Genomic DNA, 24,263 nt, shown 5'->3' on the forward strand with positions numbered 1-24,263 from the left:
GCTTCGTCGAGGCGAGCGCGGCTTCGCTGTCTGGGCGACTCGCATGCGCCGAACTTGCATGCATGCGCTCGAACGCGACACGGCGGCGGGTCTGAGTCAAACTGGGAACTGTGTCAAGGGCCAGATGATTGTCTGTTTTTTTCCTCTGAGTCTCCACGTTTGCTTCGGCCGTTGTCTCTAGAAGTAGAGCTCAGGGGAAAGACTCGAAAGGTCCAGCTCCGCGAGTCGTCTTTGCCGGTCCCTTCCCTTTCTGCCGTCGAGTGTTTTCTGCCCCACACGCGGCGCCAAGTGGGAGAGTCATTGCCGCGAAGAGTTGCGTTTTTTTTTCTCTGGGTTTCTCGTCGTCTGCTGCCTCTTCTTCTTGAGTTGCGTGTGTCTTTCTCACCTCGCAAAACGCGCTCTGCTACGCGCAACGACTCCGTTTCTCCCGCGAGGGGCTCTCGTCCTAGACGCGCTCGGCAGCTGCTGAACGACCCGCAGGGCGTCGTCTGTCTTTTTTTGACTCCTTTTTCGTTTTTCCCCTCGACGCAGTTCGCTCTCTTGTTTCTCTCTCGCGCACTGCGGAGCCTGCGTCTTCTTCACAGGCTCTGTGTCCGAGTCGAACGCGTCTCAGTTTGCAGGGAGGTCGACTTCTCTCTCCGCGCCTCCTCTGCGAGTCTCTTCTGCTCACGCCTGTTCTCGACTTCCTGCTGTCCTCCTCTCCTTTTTCTCCGCTTCGCTCTCTCCTTGAACAGTTCTCCGCCTTCGCCCCCATGGCGCAGACTCAGCGGGGCCGACCTGGCTTCCTGTCTGTGAACGCCGCGTTCTCGGACGCGGCAGACTTCCCGCGAGCAGCGCCGCGGCGTTCGTCTGCAAAGAGCGGCGGCGCGTCTCAGGCTGCCTCTCGCCCAGCTCCAGCGCAGTATGCGCCGTTCGCGTCTTCCTTCCCCTCTTCCCCTGCAGCCTTCTCCCCTGCGGCGGTCGCAGGCGAAGTCCGCAGACGCGAGAAACTCGCCCAGCGCGCGCGGGGGGCTGCGCGGCCGGAGCCGGACTCGGAGGTCTGCGCTCCCCAGAGCGGAGAGCACCTCGAGCGGCTGGCGCGGCCTGTCGAGGCGGAGACGGTGTCACCCGGTTCGCTGCTTCTGGGGATCGTCGCGGAGGTTCACACCAGCGAGTTGATCGTTCACCTGCCTTTCGGAATGATGGGGTGCGTCCCCCGATCGCAGACTCAGGAAGAGTCGACGCCCAGTTTCGCGTCTGCAAGGGTGTGTGGGGAAGGCCTCGGAGACGCGTCGGAGGTGCCTGGGGCGCGAGACGGCAAACCGCATGCGCAGACCTTCCTGCCGCTGTCGCGAAGCCACTATGTCGGTCAAGTCGTCCAGACGGTCGTTCTGGGAGGAGGAAAGGAAGGCAGAGAAGAGGAAGGCGACTGGCGCCGACACTCGCAGAACTCGAGAGTTCTCCTTCTCTCGCTGCGGCCTTCCCTCTTCAATGCCGGCCTCTCGGCGAACTCCCTCGCCCCCGGGATGGTCGTCCCCGCGACTGTCGCCGCGGTCGAGGAGCACGGCTACATGCTCTCCTTCGGCGTGGACAGTCTCTCCGGCTTCCTCCCTTTCGCGGAACTGGCAACTGGCTCTGCAGCTGCCCCGGAACGCAACGTCGACACCGACGCCGCTCTCCCCCTCCATTCCGTCCTTTCTGTGCGAGTCGCGAAGGTGAGCAAGGCCGCCAAAGTGATCATCTGCGCACTACCCGGAGAGCAGGAGACCGCGGAGACACTCGAGACGCCGGAGGCGCCTCGCGGGGAGAGTCGGAAGAAGCAGAAAACGACTTCTGCGGACTCCCGAGAAGCAGCCAGCAGTGGAGGCCAGTCGCCCGGCAACAGTAAACGGACTCCGGAGGTGCCTGCGTCGCTGAAGACGTCGCTCGACTGGAGCTCGATCAAACCGGGTCTCCTGGTTCAGGCGAAGGTCACTCAACTGATCAGGCAGCGGGACTTGACGGCGGAGACGACACGGACGGAGAAGAAGAGACGCGGCGATGCAGACCGCGAACGAAGCTCCGAAGATGAAGTCCGAGCCCTCACAGTGACATGTTTGAACGGTGTGCCGGGCGTCGTCCACCAGACGCATGTGACGCATATAGTGACGCATGCAGCGGCGCCTGCAGGCGGCGCGAAGGCCTCCAAGGCGGCGTCCACGACCGCCACAGCGCTCCACGCGTCTGCCGAGTCTGCCGAGCCTGGAGAGTCGCTCGACGCCCTTCTGGAGCAACTCGCGTCACACGTCGACTCACTTCAAGGTCGCGTCGTCGCGGGGCGCATTGTCGGCGTCTTCCCGGACGCGCGCCGAGTTCACATTTGTCTCCTGCCGCATGTCGTATCGTGGAAATCGAAGATCCTCCCTTCCCATGTTGCTCGTCCTGGCGCTCTGCTCCGCGGGCCTGCAGCCGTTCTTCACTCTCCGCTCTCCCCAACAGGCGACCTCCGCGCCGTCCTCGCGGTCGGCGACGATTTAGCGGACGAGGAGACGCCGGCGGGTGGAGAGGCGATGCACTTGGTGGTGCGCATTCCGGCGCGATTCAGAGCGCATGCGCATGCAGCACAGAAAAAGAAAGCAGGCCGAACGGCTGCCGCTCTGAGTCCCGGCGCGCCGCTCGCGCCCGAGGCGGCCGAGTGTCGCGTACTGTTCGAAGACCGGTTTCTCGGGGAGCTTGTGGCGGCGAATGCCCCCCCAGTCGTGAAAGAAAAACTGCTGACGCCTTGCGACTTGAAGGCGGGTGATTTCGTCTTGGGAACAGTCACGAAAATTCTCTGGGGACGCGCAGAAACTGCAGACCGACACAGCAAGGCGACGAACTCGCGTGATGGCGTCGTTGTCAGGTAGGCGAACGAAAACCGGGGACAAGGAGCTTGACCGAAAGACGCAAATGAAGCGGACGTCCAGGCAGAGCGGCGACACTGCGACGGACACTGAGGCAGAATGGGGGGGGGGGGGCAAAGAAGAAAGAAAAAGAAGAGACCTCCCTTTCCGTCGCTCTGCCTGTTCCACCATAAGCATTTCTCTCTCCATCTGCTTCTCTCTCCACACCTGTCTCTGCCCGGTTCCTCGCTGTATGTCCTTGGTACTGCTTGTCGTGATCCAGTTCGTCTCCGCACCGTTTGGCGTTGACTTGCCTGGTGCATCAACGGTCAGGCATCCCCTGGTGTATATGCGTCGTTTCTTTCTTTCTCTTTTTCTTTACTCTCTTCAGTTTGCCTCCGCAGGTGCCGCGCAGACCTTCCGTTGTCTTGCAGTTCTTGTCTCTCGCGTTTTTCTCTCCTTTTCGTTCAGCTTGTCTCCGCACCTGTCGGCGTTCGTTCCTCTGTATCAACTGTCAGACATCCCCCTGTCCACGATGCCGGCGTTCGTTAGCATTGGCGCGACGCTGAAGCTTCGCGTGCTCTCGCGCGTCTGCTGCGCGAGCTGCAGCGCGCTAGACGGCCCAATCTGCAATAACTTTTTCTACTTTTTCAATCCGGCGCTGCCTCTGCCTGGCGCCGCGGATGCGTACGCCCTCGCGAGACGTCGCGGTTCCAGGCTGATGGAGGCGGGGGGCGGTGGGCGCGTTCGGCTCTTCCTCACGGCGAAAAAGAGTTTTCTGCAACCCGCAGAGCAGCCGCTGTTTTTCCTCACCAAAGATGTCCAGTGCTTTGCGAAAGATGTGCTCCACGCCCGCCTCGAAGGAGGAAAAGGAGACACTCTCGCCTGCGCCCCCGCCGGCGGCCTCGTCGAGGGTGCAGTCGTCTCGGCGTATATCGGGGAAGTCAAGGCCGCGAGAAGCAAGGCTCGAGAGGGGAGCGACCTGCCCTTCGTCTCGCTGGCCTTCCTGGGGGGATTGAAGGCTCAACTGACGAAGGAACAAGTCGCACAAGCCGTTCAGGAGGGCCGCAGTCTCAGCGTCGGAGCCTTGTTGAAGGTAAGGAGACACTTGTGGGGCGCGACGGCCCCCGCGCGGGGCGAGGCGACCCCACAGGAAGGGAAGCCGAGTTGAGGAGGCGACCGGAATGGTGGAACGGAAACCATCGGGTACGAATCGAATGCCAACTGGTGCACGGTCTCAGGTCCACGAGACAAATGTCTAGAAAGAGTTCCTTCCGGACTCCGCTTCTCTGCAGGCTGCGCGTACTTGCATTGTTCTCTGAAACTCTCCAGACATCTTTCGAAACGTTTTCCCAGTCCGTGGTGCGTCAGGGCGAGCATTCAGAGGCACACACCTGATCTGCAAGCTGCAGGTCTTTCCCTCGCTGCGGAGTACCTTATCGAAGGTGCCTGGTCGTTCGTTCTCGATTTGCAGGTTCGCATCCTCTCCGTCAACTGCGAGCGTCGATCGTTTCGGGTGTCGCTGGACCTGGACGGCTCCAAGAGCGAGACGTCTGGAATGCTCAGATCGCCGACGCTTCTCACGGCCAAGACCGGCTCTTATGTTCGACGCCGCAACGCATGCGTCCTCGCCGTCACCGAGGAAGGCGTCTTCGTTGCCGTTCGTTCTTTCTCGAGTGCCGACGCGGAACCCAGCTCTTCGGAGCTCACTGGGAGCGCAGAAGACGCGCAGCATGGCAAGAAAAGCAGGCGCGAGAGGAAGAGAGAGAGAAGCGCTGAGGAAGGAAGGACGGAGAACATCGTTGTGGCCTTCGTACCCAAGCTGCATCTCAGCGACGATGTTCGACTCGCAGAGGAACTCTGCACCCTCGTCAAGGTGGGCAGACGTCGCAGAGCATATGGCCAAACAGAAGAGCGCACAACGAAGAGGAAGCACAGCCGATCCCGGAGCAGACAGACGTGAAGGCAGCAAGTGGACAGGGCGAAGGAAAAGACGAAGTAGAAGCAGGGGTGGAAGTCGAAAAAACTTGGTGAATGAAGAGTCGACTTGTGCAGAAGAAAAACCACTCGAGTCGATTCAAGAGTCTTGTTCTTTCAGGTTGGCGAGGACCTCCCCATGGACGCCGTCCTTTTGTCTCCCGGCGCGGCGGTTCGCCCAGGCGCGCCCGTCCGACTCTGGCGAGGAGAAAAAGCAGCAACGGCTTCGGTCGCGCAGATGGCGAACGCTCTCGCTCAAGAACTCGAACACAGCGACGCAGATCGCGTCGTTCGTGATGTGTGTCTGCTCTCCTGCAAGCCGTCCCTCAGAAGTACGAATGAATGGGCGTTCGCGTGCATCTGAGAAGTCAGGCAGTTCCCCGAGGAAACTCCTTTGCTCTCTGCATTTATGCACAACTGCTCTTCTGTGCATGCATGCGTGTTTAATGGTGAACGCATGGATACAGGTGTGCATGCACTTGCGCGCCTGCGTCGCTTTCGCGCACTGGCAGCATCCATGTTTTGCAGTTCGAACTGGAGGAAGGAACTCGTTTCCGTGGACGCGAACGCCAGATGCAGCTTCAGGCCGCTGCACCTCGAAGTGTACTCTTGTAGCGAAGCTGTTGGATCGAAAACCTCTCGTTTCGCACAAGACGCAGGTCGATGTGCAGGTCTCCGTCTCGAGACGACTTCACAGATGTCGGTTGAGATAGCCACAGCTGGATGCAGACAGCAAGATCGGTTTTTCGTCATCCTTACTGTGAGCCTTTCCGCTTGCGTCTCTTGTATTTTGTCATGAACTGCTTCTCCGCGAGTGTGTCTTCTGTGTGACTTTCTGCAGACAGCGTTGCCAACGGAACGTTTGTGACAGGTTCCAGCAGCTTGCTGGCTCTGGCTGGCGCGAACACCGGGAAGCCCCGCGTAACGTTTGGGTACGTGCGTCGCGTTGGAGCCTTTGGCTTGCTGGTGAGCTTCGGCGCTTGGCAGCTCACGGGTCTCGTTCCTCACAGTTACATTTCCGACGCGTTTGTCGAGGGCGAGAGCCTCCTGCACCGTCTGTACCGCGAAGGCATGACGGTGCGTGCGTGCGTCGTCTCTGTGCACAAAAAAACGGAGTCCGGGACTCAACCCACGGTCTCCGAGTCCGGAGAGGCGGGGCATGTCTCCGCGGCTTCGGCGGCGAACGACGAGAGCGGCGAGAGCGGCGAGAGCGGCGAGAAGAGGCGCAAGCCGCTCCAGTTCGTTGTCGACATCCGCCCTCGTCGACTCAGTGTCCTGCAGAAACAAGAAACCGCAGGCGAAGCCGAGACAAAGCGAGGAAGGTCCCCAGGCCTCGGTTTGCTCTCTGCGCTCCTCGACCAGCGTGAGTTCGCCTCTCAACTCGGAGGGACGAGCAAGGGGAAGGCGGAATCTGCATGCGCGGGCCGCGTCTGGGGTCAGCAGAAGCCGCGGTTCCACTCGGGGCAACTCGTCGAGGGATGCGTCACGCAAGTCCTCCCGAACTGTCTCCTCGTTGCGCTCGAGAGTCCGGAAAAGGCGCTCGAAGGGGGCGACGCAGAGGAGGCGAAAAACACAGGCGTGGTGCTGGAGCACCAACTCCCTGAGGGAGAGACAATCGAGCGTCTGAGTGAACGGCAAGCGGCCGAAGTTGCGAAGACCGGAAGGGGATTGAAGATGAACTTCGTCGCCCTCGACGTTGATGAAATCACAGGCATCATCGACCTTTCTGCGCGCCGCCGTCTCGTCGAACCCCTCACCAAAGTGCGAAAGGCTCTCCACGAAGCCGCAGCCGCGGGCCGGGTGTACGCGCACTTCACGCTCCACGGCCCCATGCATGCAAAGAAGGAGGCGCCAGCCGAGTCGAAGAAGAACGGTCTTCATGTCGGGAAGGCCGAGGAGTTCTCGGAGATTTTGCCGTCGTGTTTCTCGGATCTGAAGAAGGGGAAAAAGCAGAAACGCAGCCGTGCTTCTGCGACCTCCGGGGACCTCTCAGCGGAGGCTTCCGTCGACTCCTGGGACCTGTCAAGAGATCTGTTTCCACCACGAGTCTTTGCGCGCATGCAGGAGCTGTGCGCGGCGACGCCACCGGTCTCTGCGGAGGTTCAACTCGAGAATGCTTCCTACGCTGTCCTCGCCACCGACTTCTCTCTCTCTCTCTCCACGTCGACTTCCCCGACGCCTCCGGCGAAGCCGTCGCTCTCCGTGACGCTCCCGGTCTTCCTTTTCTCGCTGTCATGTCGAAACAACACACTGCAGCCTTGTCAGTTGTCTGCCTCTGCGTTCGAGGTCTCAGGCTCCGCCCAGGCGACGTCTGCGGCGACAGTCGCCCTGTCGCCCCTCGTGACTCGTCACGCAACCTCCGGTGTTTTGCTTGCAGACTGTTGCTGGGAACGACACCACCAGGCTCGAATCGAGGCTCAGCAGAAGCGGACTCGCGGCAAGGACCGCTTCGTTCGCGACCAGCTGCAGAAGGTCTTGCGAGGCGAGAACCTCGGCTTCGCGCGAGGCTCAGGGGCAGTTGGCCCGGCCGTGGGTCTCCGCGGCTTGGGCCTCTCGAGCGTCGCCGACGTCGAGAAGGAACTGACTGTGGGCAAGGTCCTGCGGTGTCGCGTGACGTCTCTGGGGGCGACGGTTGCCCTGGCGCGTCTGAAGAGTCCGAAGAAGGCTCTTTTGATTCGTTTGCATGCCGCGAACGCAGTGGGGGAGGAGGCGAGTGGAAGACGCGCAGGCGAGGCGCCCTTCCAGGGACTTCGTCCCGGATCGATCGCCGAAGTTCGGGTGCTCCGCCTTTCTCGGTGTGCAGGAGAAGGCAAGACAGAGCCGCAAAGAGGCAAGGGCGGGAAGGCAGGACAAGTTGGAGAGTCAGCGAGCGAAGACGAGCAGGGCGTGGAGGTGACGAAGAACGAGTGGGTCGCAGATGTCGAGCTCGTTCACCCGAGGCAGGAACGCGCTTCCGGCGGAGACATGGAAGGCGACCCAGACGTCCACAGAAAGAGCGAGGGGAAGCGGAAGCGCCCAGAGACAGACGACGAATGCCGATGGGCCGTCGTCGAACAGGTAGGGCCGCGATGCCTCAAGATTCACTGCGGGGTGCGTCGGGGACCTTCTGCTGAGGCAGCCTCGACTTTGGCGAAGTCCCTCAAAAAGCGGAGACTCGCAGGCGAAGCGGCTGGGCCTTTGCCTGAGGCCGCCAGTCCAGAATTCGTTGAAGAGAGAGGGCGAATCGAGTGGGGAGACATCCGCCGGGACGCTGGAAAAGAAGCACCCGAGAAACAGTTCCGAGTCGGCGAGCTTCTGCTTGTTCGCCCGCATCCCATCGTTGCATGCACGCGCGACATGTTCGAGGAGGCGCTGGCCAAATTCGTCAAGACGAAGGAAGACGACGGCGAAACTCGAAGTCGCGGACCGCGCGAACCTGCTGGACGAACTCTTCTGCGAGGCTACACCATGGTGGACGCGGAAGACGGCGAGAAGAAGCAAACGCAAAGAGATCTGTGCACCACGACTGTGCCCCGAACGCTCTCACAGGTCAGGACGAAGGATGGGCGGCGCGGGTCTTCTTGAGTGTCGTTTTTTTTGGGAGGGAATCAAGCGAAGGCATGTCGTGCGTTTCGGAGCCAACAATGCGTTAAGCGGGGGTGGGGGGGGGGGACAGGGCGTTTCGAATAGGATCAAGTTGAGGTAGAAACCGCCAGTCTGCCTCCTTGTTCGCGAGGGAAGTCGGTGAACGTCAGACGGTCGCGCTTTCGGCTTTCTCCACTTTCTTCTCGCGAAAGGTCGAGTCTCGCTTCACACTGAAACTGACGAAATGAGAAGGAAGCGTGCGACGGCGTTGTCCGACCGTCTCCGTCGCGCGTTTCTATCTCGTTTGTGCTGCCTGTCGCCTACACATTTCCCTTCTCTGTTTCGCAGTGGCTTTTCGCCCTGGGTCTTCTTTCCTTTCCTGAATTTCTTTCGCTTCTTTTGGTGTTTTGCAGGTTTTCACCTCCCTCCCCAACGCGGTGTCTGCGTGGGCTGCTTGGCAATTCCCCCCGAACGCGGTGTGCTGGGGAGTCGTCCACCATTTCCTCTCTGCGCCGTTCGCCGTCGCCGTTCAGCTGTCGAGTGTTTCCCTGTCTCCGCGCGACCCATCCAACAGCTCGTCGTCCAGTCTGACGAGCGCGGCTGACCTCGTGCAAGTCCCCGTCCTCGCCGCCGTCCACCTCGTCGAACTGACGGACGAATGGGTTTCCGATCCCCTGAAGCGCCTGGACTTGAAGGTCGGACAGTCTGTGAAAGTCAAGGTCTTGCCGGTCGCCACCCCCAGCGAGAACAAGAGCCGAAGGACAGAGGACAAGAAGGAAGTCGAGAGCAGAAGCGGCCTTCCGCTGGAGGCCTCTCTTCGCCTCAGTCGCGTCGAAGCAAAGGAAGGACTGACTCGCCTGCATCGCCCCGCAGAGGACTTGCGGGGCGACGACATGCGATTCGAGCACCTCGAGGTAGGATGAAAAGAGTCTCGGGAGGCGTTTAGCGCGACAGCGAAACATGTGGAGTCGGTGGAAATTAAGAGAGGCAACGCCTCGGGCAGGCGACGACAGGGGAACTACTGTTTGTTGCAAGCTTTCATCGGCCGAGAAATCAGGGAAACTGGGCGCATCTGGTTTGCCTGCGAGCATGGGAGCCAGGTTCCGAGGGTACACAGGGTGGTTGGCCGGCTGCAGTGACTGAACGGTGTGGGGTTGCAAAAGGCGAGTCGCTGCAGTCTCCTCAGCGATGAGTCACGGTGATGCGAGTCTTGACGCCCGAGCATATTCACCTAGATACAGACGCAGTTGTGTCGAGATAAACGTACCTGGAATAGACTCGTAGATCTACTGAGCGTTCGTGAAACCGTGGTCCTGGGATCGGGGAAACAAACACCTTCACGATCTCAACCAGGAGTCCAACTCGGCGAATAGACTCCCGAGGAAAGGGAGATTTTATAAATGTAGAACTCCCGTTTTCCAGTGTGTAACAGGGAGTCTAGCGAGAAAGCTCCAAAGACATAGATATACAGGGACTCGACTTCGAGATAGAGATCCAGAGAACGTTCGGTGGACGTGTGAAGATGCGAAGATATCGTGGTGTCGAGACACAAAGGTGAAACAGAGATAGTCAGTTTGTCTCCACGTACGATCACGGTCTGTGGGGAACTGCCTCTCTGCTCTTCGCGCTTCAGCGGTTCTTTCCTCAAATGAGATATCTGCATGTAGAGCGCGTTCGGTGGCGAGCATGTAGCGGGGCTTTTTCCGACGAGTTTGTTCTTTTTTCCTGTATCTCCCACTCCCTTTTTTTCGACTCCTTTCCATCTCCGTCTTGCCGGAGATTCGTGGTTTCAAATGAAGTCGCTTTTCACTTTTCACATTATCCTGACTCCACACAAAGCAGGTTGACTCACTGCTAGCGCGCTTTCGACTTTCAAGAGATACGTTCCTTCCTCTCGACCTTCGCTACCGGCAACACGGCGCGTCTCTCATTTCTTTCGATCTTCTGTTTTCCGGAAAGAAATTTCGTTGTTCGTCTCATCTCTCTCTTTCCGAAAAGAGAGTTCTCCACTTCTCTCGATCTTGTCTGTCCACCGGCAGCAGAGAGTTATACCTCGCTCTGGCTTCGCGTCCAAAGAGACGCTGAGTTCCTCTTCTTGCCTGTGTGCGTTGCGTCCTTTCCAGGTGGGTCAGCTGGTGTCAGGCTGGGTTGTTTCTTCGGGCCAGGCAGGAGTGTTTGTGGCGCTCAGTCGGAGCCTGACGCTGCGCATCAAGTTGCAGAAGCTGCTGCCGCACTCCGCATTTGCTCCAGAGGCGGGGGCCTCCGACCCCGCCGCCTCCGGCCGGGTGCCCGTGCGGCTCGTGAGCGGCGAGGAGGCGAAGGCGCTCTTTCCCGTCGGCCGCGTTCTTGAAGGCATTCGCATTGTCGTCTTGGACCCGGAGTCCAAGAGAATCGAAGGCTCGCTGCGGCACAGCAGCGTGAAGAGACGAGAAGACGGAAACGGAGACGAGACGAAGAGCGGCAGCGCCCGCGAGGACGCGCGACGCGAGGGCAGTGAGGCGGGGGAGACAGAGAAAGTGGAAAGTCAGAAGAAGCGACAGGGTTCGAACCGCCTGCTTGAGAAGCTGAAGGTGGGGGATGTCGTTGACGGTCGCGTTCGAGGACTGGAAAGCTTCGGTGTGTTTGTTCGCCTCGAAGACGGCGAGGAGGGCGACGAAGACAGGAGTGCGCTAGATGTGCTCTGTCACGTGAGCGAGATGGGAGGAAAGGACTGGGGAAACAAGCGAGCGAGGCTGCAGCGCCTTCAGAAGGGAGACCTCGTGAAGGCGCGAGTCACCAAGATCGACCGCGCCCAGGGCAAGGCTTGGATCAGTTTGGACGCAGACGTATTCGAAGACGACAGTGAAGAAGAAGAAGGTTTCGGGGTGTCTCAGGACTCGAGCGAGGAAGACGCGACGGGGGAGAACGACGACCCTCGGAGCATCGAGAACGCCGAGTGGGGGCGTGAGGAGCAGGCTGTGGATGTCGACGTCCAGGTGGAGAAGCCTCGGAAGAAAAACGCGAAGAAAGAACGGATGGGCGAGAGCGAAGAAGAGAGTCCAGAGAACGACGGCGACTTCTCAACGGATGAAGGAGAAGAGACAGGCGGATCCTGGAGTGCAGGGTTGTCTGCGGGCGACACTTGGGGGTGGACTGAAACTGGGCCTTCTGAGGACAATGGAACGAGTCGCAGAGAAGGTTTCGTTTCAGACTCAGAGGGTGAAGACCCACCCGAGTTGAGCGACGTGGAAGAGTCCGAGGAGAAAAGGTCCAAGGCTGCGCGCCGGCGGCATGAAGAGGAAGCGGTAGGTCGCAGGAGACAGCCAGTGGTTTCTGGGCCGAGATACTGGGGCTTCTGTGAAGAAGAACATAAGTTGTTCCCCAGTAAAAGAACCTGCTTCCGGTGAGAAAAAAGTCCTTCATCAAATGTACAATTTCCTCGAGTGCGTTAACTCGAAAACGCTCTTTCGTCAAAGTGTAGAGGGCGAGAGAAAGTAGACAACGCAGGAGGCGAGGCATTTTAATTTCCTCAGTTCCACGCATGCACGAGTCCACTCTCTCTTGTCTGTTGACGGGTTCTCACACGTCTCTGAGTGTGTGTTGTATTCAAGCACTGGGACTCTCCGTTCCTTCCGTTCTGTGGCCCGGTTTCTTGGAATATTCACACGATCGAACCGCTGCGTAGTTTGCGTCTCAGAGAAGAAACGAAGAAGACACTCGACGGCTAGAAGACAACGCCGGCCGCTCGTGGATGGAGGACCCGCGAAGCCCCGAAGACTTCGAGCGCCTCGTCTTGGTAAATGGAAACTCGGCTGCCGTCTGGATCAGGCAAGTTGACATTGCTGGTAAATGCGTGCGTGCGTCGGACAATAAATAAAAGGCATCTGTGCCGTAAAGTCGAACGCAGACGCCCTGTGGATATGAGTCACTTGAGACATAACGAACGTCTTTTCGGGGGGGCAGGGGGGCAGAGTGTTGTTGATGGCTGACGTTGTGATCGTAGGCCTGTCTTTCTGGAGAGAAGCCGTGTGCTTTCCGTCGCTTGACGTATGTCTTTCTGCAAGTGCCTGGGTTCTTTCGAGCATTCGCCGACAGGGGATCCGATCGGTGAACGCTTCACAGAGCGTATGCCGTGTCGCATTCGAAGTGCTAAGACCGGCGACACCCGCAGTGGGTTTTCTTTTCCTCTCGAAAGACGCCGGCATACGTTTTCACTCGAGAGATATCTGCATGCGGTATTCTATTAACTGAATGCCTCTGGAGAGATGTTCCTACGCGCGCGATGGTCCATTGTCGTTGCGTCTCGTAGTCTCCTTCTTCAAACGCCTCATGCGAAAAGGCGGCCCATCACCAGTGATATCCTGGCGTCTCCACTGTTTGTTGATGTTTCAGTGGATAACCAGCTGCGTTTTCCGCATGCAGTTTTTTCCCTTTCGTGTTCGAAGCAGACGTTCCTGGTGCCTGTTCCGTGACGTGCGTCACTTGCTGTCACGTCTCACGTTTTTGTGAACTTTTTGGCCCATTTTTCCTTCCAGCTACATGGCGTACTATTTGAAGCTGAACGAGCTCCAACTAGCTCGCCAAATCGCGGAGCGAGCCGTGCAGCATATCAACTATCGAGAGGAGCAGGAGCGGTCGAGTGTCTGGATTGCATATCTCAATCTCGAGTGTGTCTATGGAGACCGCGTCGACGATGTCTTCAGGAGGTAGGCGCCCGAAGAATCCGAGCTTTTGGGTCGCCAAATGCCCGTGCGTTTCAGGTGTGGATGTTCGATCTTTCCGAACCTGTGGCACCGACCTCTTCGCCGCGGGGTTCGGCGTGTAGCTGGACTGTTTGCCTGGTCCGACGGAGAAGGCAAATGTGGCGAGATCTTTTTTATGTAGCGGAGCATCCATTTCATGCATCCCTTGACACTCTTGTGAAACTGGATTCGCAGCGTTCTCTAAACGCGTCTGTTTACAGTCACGGTTCCGGTCCTTTGTTTCCTGTCAGGTAGTCTTGTTCTCCTTCTTCCACTGTAGGAAGCGTCCCGTGTCGCGTTCGCGGTGTGGGCTTGAGACTCAGACTCTTCTACGTTTTCGAAACAGATGTGCTCAAACAACTGGGACGGCAGAGTTCGCTAGCGACCGTCAGGCAATGTGACAGTTTGGGTGGGGACAGACAGGCAGAACGTGTGCGGGCGACGGCGTGTGAAACGCCAAAGAGTCTCTGTGTTCTGTTCGAAGAGGCTCCCTTCGTCAACTGCGACGATGCCATGGGTTACAAAGTCTCTGCGGGATACCACGGCATTTTCAGGGCCATCCAGTACAACGACAGCAAGAAGATTCACTATCAGATGACTTTCATTTATGAGAAGGCGCGCCAGTTGGACAAAGCCCGTCAGATGTGCGAAAAGTGCTGCGAAAAGTTCCCGGAGTCACAGAAGGTATGCCAAGCCGGGGTGTTAGCTTCTCACGTGCATCGCCGAGGATCAACTCAGATGCAGACAAGTGAACACAGTGAATCCTTCTACGGTGTGCAGTACTCGAGTCCACAGTCTACGAAGAACTGCAGTGCCTGGTGTATTTCGTGTAGCCGTAAAGAAACGAAAATGCGTCATTCAGTGGCCGGGTCGAGATTGGCAGGACACAGAGAACTGAAATCCGCAGCGGAGCATTCAGTGCGTCTTCTGAAGAGGAATGCCAAATGGCATGCACTCTCCATGACTTCCAGGAGCCAGTGCGGTTGGTTTTTCCATGGAATCTGTCTTCCAGACAGAACAAGACGCTTCCCAGTTTTTTTCTTCGTATCTCGCGAAAACCCGCAAGCTACGGTAGCTCAAACTTTATTTCGACAGTCGAACGAGCGGAAGCCATTGTCGGCTTTCGAGCAGCCCGACAGAGGCGCCTTTTGCGCCTGCGTGGCAGCTGCGTTTTTGCGTCGAGTCTCGTCTTACCGATCTCGGTGAGCAGCCGCGTTTGTTTGAGATGACACAGACTTTAACTGTTGTGTTCCTGTGATGTCCAGATGTGGGTTCGTCACCTCACCTTGCTGTACACGGCGCTGGATGCTGCGAGCGCAGCCAGGGATCTCATGCTTCAGGCTCTTTTCCGCCTGCCGAGGAGGAAGCACATCGAGTTTGTTGCTACATGTGCGCGACTCGAGTATAAGCATGCAAGTAAAGAGAGGTAAGGAGGTGGCACAGACGTCTCGCGTATAAGCCGTCGAATTCGCCGACGACCAAATACGTATCTACACCCCAAGCCTTGCGCATGTTTTTTCTCTCCAATTCGAGAGGAGCTGACTTCAACGCCTGCGCCGTTTGCCTGATAGCGACACTCGAAGGAGTTCTGTGGCACCTGCGTGTTGCAGCAGTGTGGCAGAGACCTTGACATTTGTTTCCTTTATGGAGAAGCCTCAGAGACGGTCGTCGCACCAGGCGCGCGGCTGCTGTCATCTTTGAGATAGAGCCGTTGTCGTGAAGTTCATTCCAGGAAACATGCAAGTGGCGTGACTCCGAAACTCTACTAGGGTTGGAGACTATGGGGAGTGCAGGAACACTGCCGGCTTAAGCGGGGTTCCTTTTCTGTGTTCCGTTGAAAACGGTTTCCGGAAGGTTGTGATGCCCCCCGCTGCACGCGGCGGGTCTCCCGCATCCCCGAAAAGGGTCTTCGGCTCGTCGAAGTGAGATGCGAGATCCTGACTGTGGCTGGTGAATGTGAATGTGTCTTTGCATGCGTTTTGGGTGTTTTCTCAGAGGGCAAACGTTCTTCGAGAAGTTGCTTGCGGAGCATCCAAAAAGAACTGACATTTGGTCACAGTATGTAGATGCGCACATCGCCGCACACACGCCTCCCCGGTGTGTGCCAGCGAATCTGCAGTCGATCCGCGTTCTGTTTGAACGGACGACATCCCTTCAGCTCAAGCTGCGCAAGATGAAATTCTTTTTTACCCGATGGCTTGACTTTGAGAAACAGCATGGCACTGCGGAGACGCAAGCGCGAGTGCGTGCGAAAGCACGGGAGTTCGTTCAGAGTGTGGAAAACAAAATCCGGCACACAAACTGAGTTGCTCCCTAGGCAGGGTTCGAGCGTCGCATCCTTGCAATTCTGTTTGGTACGCGGACATTGTGGGAACGCGCCGTATCTCACAATCCCGGCTTTGAAAAAACATCATCAAAGCATGCATACAGTTTTGTATATGCGCGGACTGGTTTCTTCAACCTTTCGTTATGCGCGAGTCGTACTGCATGAAACATTCTTGTTATCAAACGCAACCTGTCACTGAACAAGGATTTCCAGCACATGGCCAAAAACGGCGTCGAGTCGTTGGGCTGCGCATTCGGAGTCACAGGGCGTCGACGATTACTGGCGTAGAGAAAGGCGGCGCTGCTCACGCACAAAAATAGAGACTCATGGAGCTTCGGTACACAGCGCGGTGCAGGCCGGAGTCTTGAAAGGGAAACGTGTGCGGGCATTAGGCTGTGTCCGTTCTCAAGACCGAGAAGCTGTCTGCATCCCTAAAGCATATTGCCTGCTCATCTAAATCTAGGCTGAAGCATGCTGTGTTGGGACCTCGAAGGCGTTTGCTTAGTCGTCAACGACAAACTGATGCACTCTGTTGGAGTAGTGAGGTAGTACACACCGAAAGTTCATCAGTGACTGCCACCAAACGTTCTAGTTCGGCAACATCATGAAGACGACGCGCAACTCAAATTCCACACGAATGCCTGTGACGTCTCGAACATCCCCGCAGTTCATGGTATCAGATTGCCCGTGATTATCAGTTACCAAAACACTCAACAGTGTCTAACTAATGCTCATCAGCCGCAGCGACTCGGTGGTGAAGCGCTGGCCGGCTAGCGTACTCTCCCAACTGTCGATTGCTTGTAGGGAACTACCGTGCTAGATGTGTGTGATTTTGGTAGCGCACAGCAAACACTTGGAATTTTGATGGGGCAGAAGCATACGACTTGCCCACCATTTTAGACTGTTTAGTCGATACAGCATAGGAAAACCCATCGTTGCTCTTTGGCAATCTGGACGTTACGTGGCTGTTCGTCCCGGGTGGAAGCAAGCGTCCCGCCCGCAGCGACGCTTCCTGCTGCAAAATATCACATTCCTGGTTGCTTCGTGAACCACAGGAACATTACGGTCTACGCTATCGTTTTGAGTCTGAGGAAATTTCGCCGGGCTTAGATAGCACACGGCACCATCTGCGTTGCCAGGGTCTCCTTTGTCGGAGGAAAAAATGAAAACAAGGGGACATGACTGATTCAAGCGTCTGCGCCTCCTGCCCCACGCATCGTGTGCTGTCGATGCCGATGGCATCATTTTGCTGTGATGGCTTGCGGCGGGATGGTACGTAGTGTGTTCGCGGCGTTAACAACGTCACACGCGGATCCTCTTAAGATCTGCTGTTCTTGAGATGGTGGGGCATTCCATTCTTTGACGGTGTACCGTTTTCTGCGCTTTTGATTCTCAGCATTTTGATGCAAGAGAAAGTTGATGTGTGCGAGTTGGCATGTAACGGCGTTTGGTCAGCTCCTGAACGGACTGTGACCGTTGTATTTCATGATATCTTCAACCCCGATAAGCGGGAGGGGCTTGTGCCACTGCTGCAGAGTTCACTTCCATCAACGGCTGTATGCATGCAGTCGGTTTTAAGAGGAATTGGTTGCTCCTTAGTGGTGGCTGCCAACACAGAACTCTATCAAGAGAAACCCAAAACGCCACTGTCAGTCCATGCACGACCACTGTAACGTCAGCGAATACGCCCAAATTCTTGGTGCGACATAGGCGCCAGACTTCGAATCCTAGAGCATGCCTGGGTCATTCATGAGTCGTACGTGCAAGCAAGGATTGAACCGCAACTAAAGCACATACAGGTCGCTCTGCTTAGACCAAAAGCTTGGATTACGAAGTGCAACACGGAAGCACGGACAACGCGGAGCATATCGTCAGTTTGTGGCGACTGTCGCCGTGACGTCGCATAAGCAGAAATGCAGTTCTTGGTTCTTGGCCATCGTCTGACTCACTTGTATATCACATCCCATTAGCCCTGCGACAGAAGAATTGCTTCCTTCCTACCTTTTTTGTCAGTGTAAAACGCGGAGTCGTGTGTGCCTCCGCTGAAGAAAAGCTGAATTCAGGCGTACAGGTGTTGCTCACCAGCAGTGGACAGTCGTCCATCATCAGAATGACGATCGAGACGCGCGGACGGAAATGACAGAAGGCATTCCGGCTAAGGCCAGTGTGACCCACCAGAATATGTCGCAGCCTCCGGTAGTATTTCTTTCATTTAGTCGATGTTTTTGCAATTTCAGCGTTTTGTAAGGACGAGAATTTTTCTTTTTATTGATAGAATCAATTGCGAGGTCATTGCTTTGTCGTGCCTTGATGGCGTCACACGGTCTGCCGAACCGCCTTCCGTGCCCCCGCGCAGAGCGTTTTCATTTTAATGCGGTTTGGGATATTTTTGCCGCAAAGTGAATGAGCAGACTTATTCTAGCGCCTGAAATCGAGGCCCTGCATCAGGGTTGTTCCGGACTTATGTGGGTAGAGTGGGCAGGAAAGTCAATTGCATTCTAAGCGATCTACAGCAGCTGAAACGCTATAAATCTGAATCTGAAAGATGGCAAGCAGAAGCGCGCTACATGATGATTTATCTGAAGACGATTTTCTTCAGAGACGCCCTCGGAAGAGGACGTGGGGAAGGTAAGTATCACAGTCAAGTGGAGTGGGGTCCAGCCTCTGAGGTGTACAGAGCGGCCGGTACTTTATAGTGCTGCCGAACTGAACCACTAGGATGACATAACTGGAACGTTGACTTCCGTATCCGATACGATGGTCACAGACAGTTAGGCGACGATATCCAGCATGTCACGGGGTCAGTCCAGTCTCAGCTGCCGTTTCCGTTGATCCTGGTGAGACGTGTTGTGCAGCATTTACTGTGGCCAGATAGCACGCCGCTGAAAGGATGTCGAATTTTGTTGTTTAGACGCCCCGCTGATGTGGGTCATGATAAATCAGCTGAGGCAGATCAATTGCATTCTTCCACCAGTTTGTTTCTGGAACTGCAGGACGTTTTCGGTTTCGAAAACAAGGACAGGCCCGTGGGGAAAGGCTCTCAAAGTGGGGACCGTGGCTATTCTGGGAGCCGCTGCCCTCGGGATAGCAGCGAAACTTGGCCACAGTGCGGCACAGATATGTAAGAAGAAGAATAACGCTTCAGCGACTTGACGCACCGAGAGGTGAATTCAGTCGGATTTCTCGGGGCAACCGCCGGCATGCTGTTGTGGTGTTAGTGGAGGGTAACGGTGGCAATTCTCTTCCGCTGTTCACTGAGTACTGCTCTCCTTTAATCGCTCACAGTATCTGCGTTGCGTGGATTTGTGATGAGTACGTTGAGAGATCATCACCGATTGGCCAGTGCTAGTCGTGTACGCTGTTGCCAGGACAGCACTACGTCTGCTGTCGCACGGCAGTTTTCTTTGAGACCAAAACGGGATTTTTTGTATGGAACACGTTATCTTGGATTTCGGCTTCGCTTCTACACTTCAGACAGAAGACAGTAAGTCTCACCACCATGCGCATAGAGGCGAAGGGTTTTGAGCACAGACGGTGTGTGTCGGTTCATCAAAAAGATGTTTCTGTCTTGTTTTGTCGTTTGGTACCAGCAGACAGTCCGTAAGCGTCTCGTAAGGCGGGTTCTCAAGCAAGGTTGAATGGTCATGACAGTGTTACCTGTAGCATGCGACTATCCGACACTAGTTGCTTCGTGCGGCTCTATAATTTGATTGCGGCGGAAACAGCAACGCTGCGTCTCTGCTCCTAGCGTTTTCCTCAGAATGGGAGGATAGGAAGTAACCCGTTTGCAGACGGAAACGATTTGACGAGAGTGAACGTCATGCAGAGGATGCGTTCCAGGCAGACCCTTCTGTATTTTTAGGAAACCCCAGGAGGCGTAATTGGTACCGACCCATACGGGGTAAGTATAACCAGAGACTCGCAATGTTCAGAGTCATGTGGAATATGATGCACCTCTGTGAAATGCCAGTAGCAGAGCAGTTCGCGTCAGCGCGTTGGGGACGGTGTATTTAAACATCCGGCATACATTCAGTGCATATTTCACAGCATTCCTTCCTCTGATAGCAATCTCTTGCTATGTTGTCGATGCATCATAAATGACCCGGCGAGCTCTTGGTCGGAGCCCGTTCGCTACTGATTAGACAGCCAGACAGCGACAGAGTAGTTTTGTTGCGGTTCGCAGTTCATTTGTGGATTACGTACTGCCGCCCTACGTAGCAATCTAATGGGGCGGAATACTTGTTTCTTCGTGGTCGTTCATTGTAGGTAATTTCGGCAGAAGTGCATGTGATAGTAATTCATGTTCAAGTGATCATGAGGGTCTTACCAACAGCATGCAAGTATCCGGCACTGGTTGCGTCGTGCGCCTCCAGAGGTCAATAACAGCGGAAACAGCAACGCTGCGCCTCTGCTGCCACCGTTTGTGTCAGAATGAGAGGATAGGAGGTAACTTAGATACACATGGAAACGCATCTACTGAAGCGAACGGCACAGAGAGAATGCGCTTGATACGTTTGTTCGACCTACCACTTCCGTGTGCTCAGAATCGACCACCTGGCCAAGCCGGTTCCCCCCCACCTTCGGTTAGTAGAACGAAACAGTATCGCATTATGAAGTATCTGATGGAAACTGAAGCAGCGATATGAAATGACAGTAGCTGATCCATTCCTGGACCCACACTGAAAACAGCATATCTAAACATCCATCCTATATCCAACTTACAGTTATCACTACTACGCCTTTTGACAGTGCTGTTCTGGTGCACTGTCGAGACTTCACAAATTGCCATCGGAGCATTTGGTCGGAGCCCGTTATGCTACTGATTAGGCAGCCAGAGAGCGAGAGAGTCGTTTTGTTGCGTTGCACAGTTATTGTGTGTGTTACGTACTGCCGTTCTACGTAGCAAACCAGGGGGCCTGAGTAGTTGCTCGTCGTGATCGTTCAATGGAAGTGAAGTAGACAGATATGCATTTGGTGTCGCTACTCGGGTATTACATAAGTTTTCACCTTCGTTTGCAACGTGATGGTGATGGTAGGTCGTTGAGATTCCCAACAAGCGCGTTCGGGAGTTGTCATTTGTTTCGATAAAGGTTTCGTCAACACAGAGCCATCAATTGGAGGAAAGAGCTTCGAACCATCTTCGTAGTGTTTGTGTCTGCTTCATCTCATTGACTGTGGTGCTCGACGCCGCGGGTGTATGTGAATGAGGACGCAGTCAACAGGCTGTTCTGGCAATAGTTTAGGGAACTTCTATGCGATCGTTTCACGATGAAGGAAAACAGCAGTCCGTGTATGGATCGTGGAGGTAGAGAGTGGATGATCTGCCGTGCCTCTGAGATGTGCATTACGTTGGAGGCCTTGTTCCGTTTCAAAGCATAGGTTTATCTTTTTGGAAGGAAGCTCATTTTCGATTCCGGTCAGCCTCTTGTTTTGTGATCGTGCGTTTTGCTCCAGTTTCGGAGTCAGGCCGAAGCCGATGCAGCATTTTTTAGTGACCCTCTCATACGGGTAAGGATACTTTGGGGTCGATGATGCGACGGCCACACCTGGGGCCCTCTTGGTGCGTCCAGGGTTGACAGAATTGCTCAAAGAAGCAACATGTTCAAATCAACTTGCCACAGGACCTCACTGAATGCTGCCTTCGAAATGTCTCATCACCTGAAGGTGGTATACAATGCAGATTACTAGAAATGATTTTTCTGTCTTTTTTTCTACGTGACTTCCGGTCTGGTGAGCAAATTCTGCCACTATCTGTATGGAGCACCCAAGTTGGGGCTGTCTTCAAGACTCGTTCTGATAGTTGTGTGAAGTTTTTTGCCTGTGTACAGGAGACAATGGACTCCCAGTTACCGTCCTCTTCTCTACGACGTGTTAATGAAGAGGCATATGAAGGAAATTTCGTGTCAGCGTCTTCCGCGGCCCCTGCTTGGTGGCTTCCGGTAAGCTTCTTGATTGTGTAGTTCTATAACTGCGTAGAAGACAGTCTGTAGGTGCGACACTCGAGGTTACCAAAGGAATTTTCTCTCGCGTATGCCGGTTTCGTCACTTTGCTATCGTTGTCATGTTGTTAATGGCTTGCAATCGTGTGTGCGTGCTCAGGAAGAGGAACAAAATGAGCCCATTCCCGTGGTTCCCTTGCCTGACTTTAGCTGGATGCTAGTAAGCTGCATGACGGTCCACCACGACAAGTGCTTACGGCTGTGCATCACTTAGTAAAGATGGGCGTCGTTCAAGAGAATGGTGGGGGAGGGAACATCGTTGCTTTCATACAGGCAGCAGACCATGTAGGACTGTGGACTTCCGAAACAATTGTTGCCCTCGGAGTTTCTCTTTTTTCTCTTTGCACCGAGACCGGAGTTGCGTTCCGCGTATCCAACTGGTGGGTGCCATAAGTGGTTTTCGATAACGACTAGGTTGGTGGTAAATGCTGCTGGCTATCAGAAGGGAGCGGCTTTTATGGAGTTGTTAGAGCACGCTGTTGTTAACACAGTTTGGCTCGCGTGGAGCCACAGTCGTGTTCAAAGTTTGCGCGCTATTTTTGTGTTTGCAGAGATACGTGCCTCAGCGGGTATTCGACGCTGTGAACACCGTCAATAGAGTAGGCTTCTTCGTAGAACGTATACCTTTCGTTTGTCTATCAGCCTGAGTAGTACTCAACTTATCACATCCTTGGCTGAAGTCGCAGGCGGTGATGCGTACAGACGAAAATCTTTTCTTCTCAGGATTTTCTACTTTCCTCGGTGAACCGCGGCGCCGGGAGTTCGCTCTATGGTGTCTAGAAAAGCCTGCTGAACACGGAATTACTTGTATAGAACTATCGATAACGGCACTGGTGTGGGCCCTGCATTGTTAACCTGTTAGGGAAGGACAGAGTATTATACATTCTTCCGTGAGTTTGTTCGTCACTAAGATAACATTCAGTCTTTCGTTAAAGCCCCACATCCTGGAATATCGGCATGGAGAAATCCACATCAGATGATGCCAATGCTCATGTTTGCTTTTCTGCGTTATACTCTAACAGTGGATCGATGCAAGAGAGAGGATCCCAGTTAGGCAGGATAGAGAGTTTGGCGAGAGGTAGGCCCAACGGCTGAATCTGACGGTGTCGCCTTTCTCATGCTTTTCCACTTCAACATCGTGGCTTCGTAGCTGGAAGATATGTTGGCTGTGTTGTGAGGTCAACTCGTGCTTTGAACGGATCGCGGGTTACGACCCTCTGTGAAAGTTCTGGCCGACGATGCGTATTGGTTGGGAGACGTTTTTTCTGCACGTGTGCATGCTATGTTGGAAACTGCGTCTTAGCGAAAAATAACTGGGAGCATTTCCCAGCGCTTCACTTCAAGTGTCATGTTCTTGCATGTTGCGATATGAAGAGAAACTGGCGTTCTGTGCGGGTGAGATGTGCCGCCCGATTGCTGGATCTGATGTAGAGTTTCTGTACAGCGTCGTTTGCTTTATCAGAAATCAGAATGTAGGAGAGCGAGGGTTAAACTGGTCATCTTCGTTGTACAATGTGATTGGTCCACCGTTAAAGTTCTCGCCTGTCACGTGGTAGTCTCAAATGTTTTGCTTGGTCAGGTGGCAGTATCGAGCCTCTCGCTTGTACATATTCTTGAGTATGGAACGACTCTACCATGGCCGAGCCTCTACTGCCTTCCGAGTGAAAGGGATCCCCGTGCTTCAGATTTTTGCTCCAGAAATTTATGAGATGTCGCGCCTGCTGGTTGGTTGTTCAGGGGCTGAACTCGAAGTGCATCTTGGGAATTCTTATGGATGACCGAACAGGCTTGCCTAGGGATTCAGGTATACTGCGGCTCTACCAAAACTGAGAATGCTTGTGGCAACAAGACGGGGGGGGCTCTACGGCAAAGACGTTTCCGGTGAAGATAGCGAGGCAGCGACGAACTTGAAATTATGTACTAGAGCTGTATGTGCGGTTAAGGTATTTTTCTGGGATCGTCTCGAGCGTACAGGAGGAGGAGGGACTGGCAGGCGCCAGGAGAGATTATTCACAAATAAGAATACGAGAATGAAGATGGCCGGAGGTCGTCGAGAAGGGACTGAGTACACCTTGAGTGCTTGTCTCTTTCGTCCAGGTAAAAAAAATCAACGTCCCGGTTGTACATAATTTTCACCAGCCATATTTGTCGCTGAGCAATATCTGTGTATGTGTGTTGCGAGCGCATCACCCGTCAGCGCTCCAGTGTATGGCATCGCGTGGAAGGAAAGAGCATGCCCACCCAAGTTTCCTATGGGGGGTCCGGTGTTTTCAAAACGTATGACGGTGTCGTTGCGCTCTATGTAAAAAGTTTAATTTAGTTTTGTTCATCTTGGCGGTTCTGTGTTTTTGGACACAGCAACAGAAAAACGGCAGCGTTCAAGAAACTTGATATATGCACACCCAGCGATCGGGGTTTTTTGCAGGAAACCTGGTGTTCCATGTACGGCTCAACAGCTTCCCGTATGCGCTTTCGAAGCCGGCTGTGCCCTTCTTTATGCAAATGAAGACACCTTTCCCGAACAGAACCACATGCGTTTGCACGAGGACGTTCCCACGCTGCTTAGAGCAGGAAGATAGGATTCGGCACCAGCAGGTTTGCGTTGCCCCGTACGGTACCCCTTGCTGTCGCTTGGACAATATGAAACGCCGTATAGATGCATGATCATCGCAGCTAGATTGGTCAAGCAAGAGCTACGGACTGACAAGAAACGGTCGTCAAACGAGGAGGACGAATGGAGACGTGCGCGAAGCGCTGAAGCTTGCGCAGCCGATTCGAACAAGAGAGACAGCAACCAGTGGCCAGATCGCGCTGTTAGAACACGAGAACTTACGAC

At 55.0% G+C, this 24,263-nt stretch overlaps 2 protein-coding genes across 2 annotated transcripts; both read left to right on the top strand.

Moving 5' to 3' along the window:
* The first annotated feature begins 151 nt into the window (after positions 1–151).
* On the top strand, positions 152–15,642 carry TGME49_225125 (pre-rRNA processing protein). The gene is made up of 12 exons (XM_018780088.1): positions 152–2,860; positions 3,312–3,936; positions 4,315–4,716; positions 4,939–5,149; positions 5,659–8,345; positions 8,795–9,295; positions 10,505–11,665; positions 12,058–12,188; positions 12,896–13,066; positions 13,657–13,786; positions 14,368–14,528; positions 15,098–15,642. The coding sequence occupies exons 1-12, from the start codon at positions 753–755 to the stop codon at positions 15,405–15,407; spliced, it is 8,598 nt and encodes a 2,865-aa protein (XP_018635982.1). The 5' UTR covers positions 152–752; the 3' UTR covers positions 15,408–15,642.
* A 1,961-nt stretch (positions 15,643–17,603) lies between these two features.
* On the top strand, positions 17,604–23,827 carry TGME49_225120 (hypothetical protein). The gene is made up of 12 exons (XM_018780087.1): positions 17,604–18,056; positions 18,422–18,549; positions 18,903–18,912; positions 19,022–19,028; positions 19,291–19,329; positions 19,973–20,011; positions 20,883–20,936; positions 21,257–21,367; positions 21,528–21,587; positions 21,979–22,026; positions 22,450–22,505; positions 22,890–23,827. The coding sequence occupies exons 1-12, from the start codon at positions 17,974–17,976 to the stop codon at positions 22,981–22,983; spliced, it is 729 nt and encodes a 242-aa protein (XP_018635981.1). The 5' UTR covers positions 17,604–17,973; the 3' UTR covers positions 22,984–23,827.
* The last annotated feature ends 436 nt before the right edge of the window (positions 23,828–24,263 follow it).

This window comes from Toxoplasma gondii, chromosome X (assembly GCF_000006565.2).
Source record: "Toxoplasma gondii ME49 chromosome X, whole genome shotgun sequence".
Lineage (NCBI taxonomy): Eukaryota > Apicomplexa > Conoidasida > Eucoccidiorida > Sarcocystidae > Toxoplasma > Toxoplasma gondii.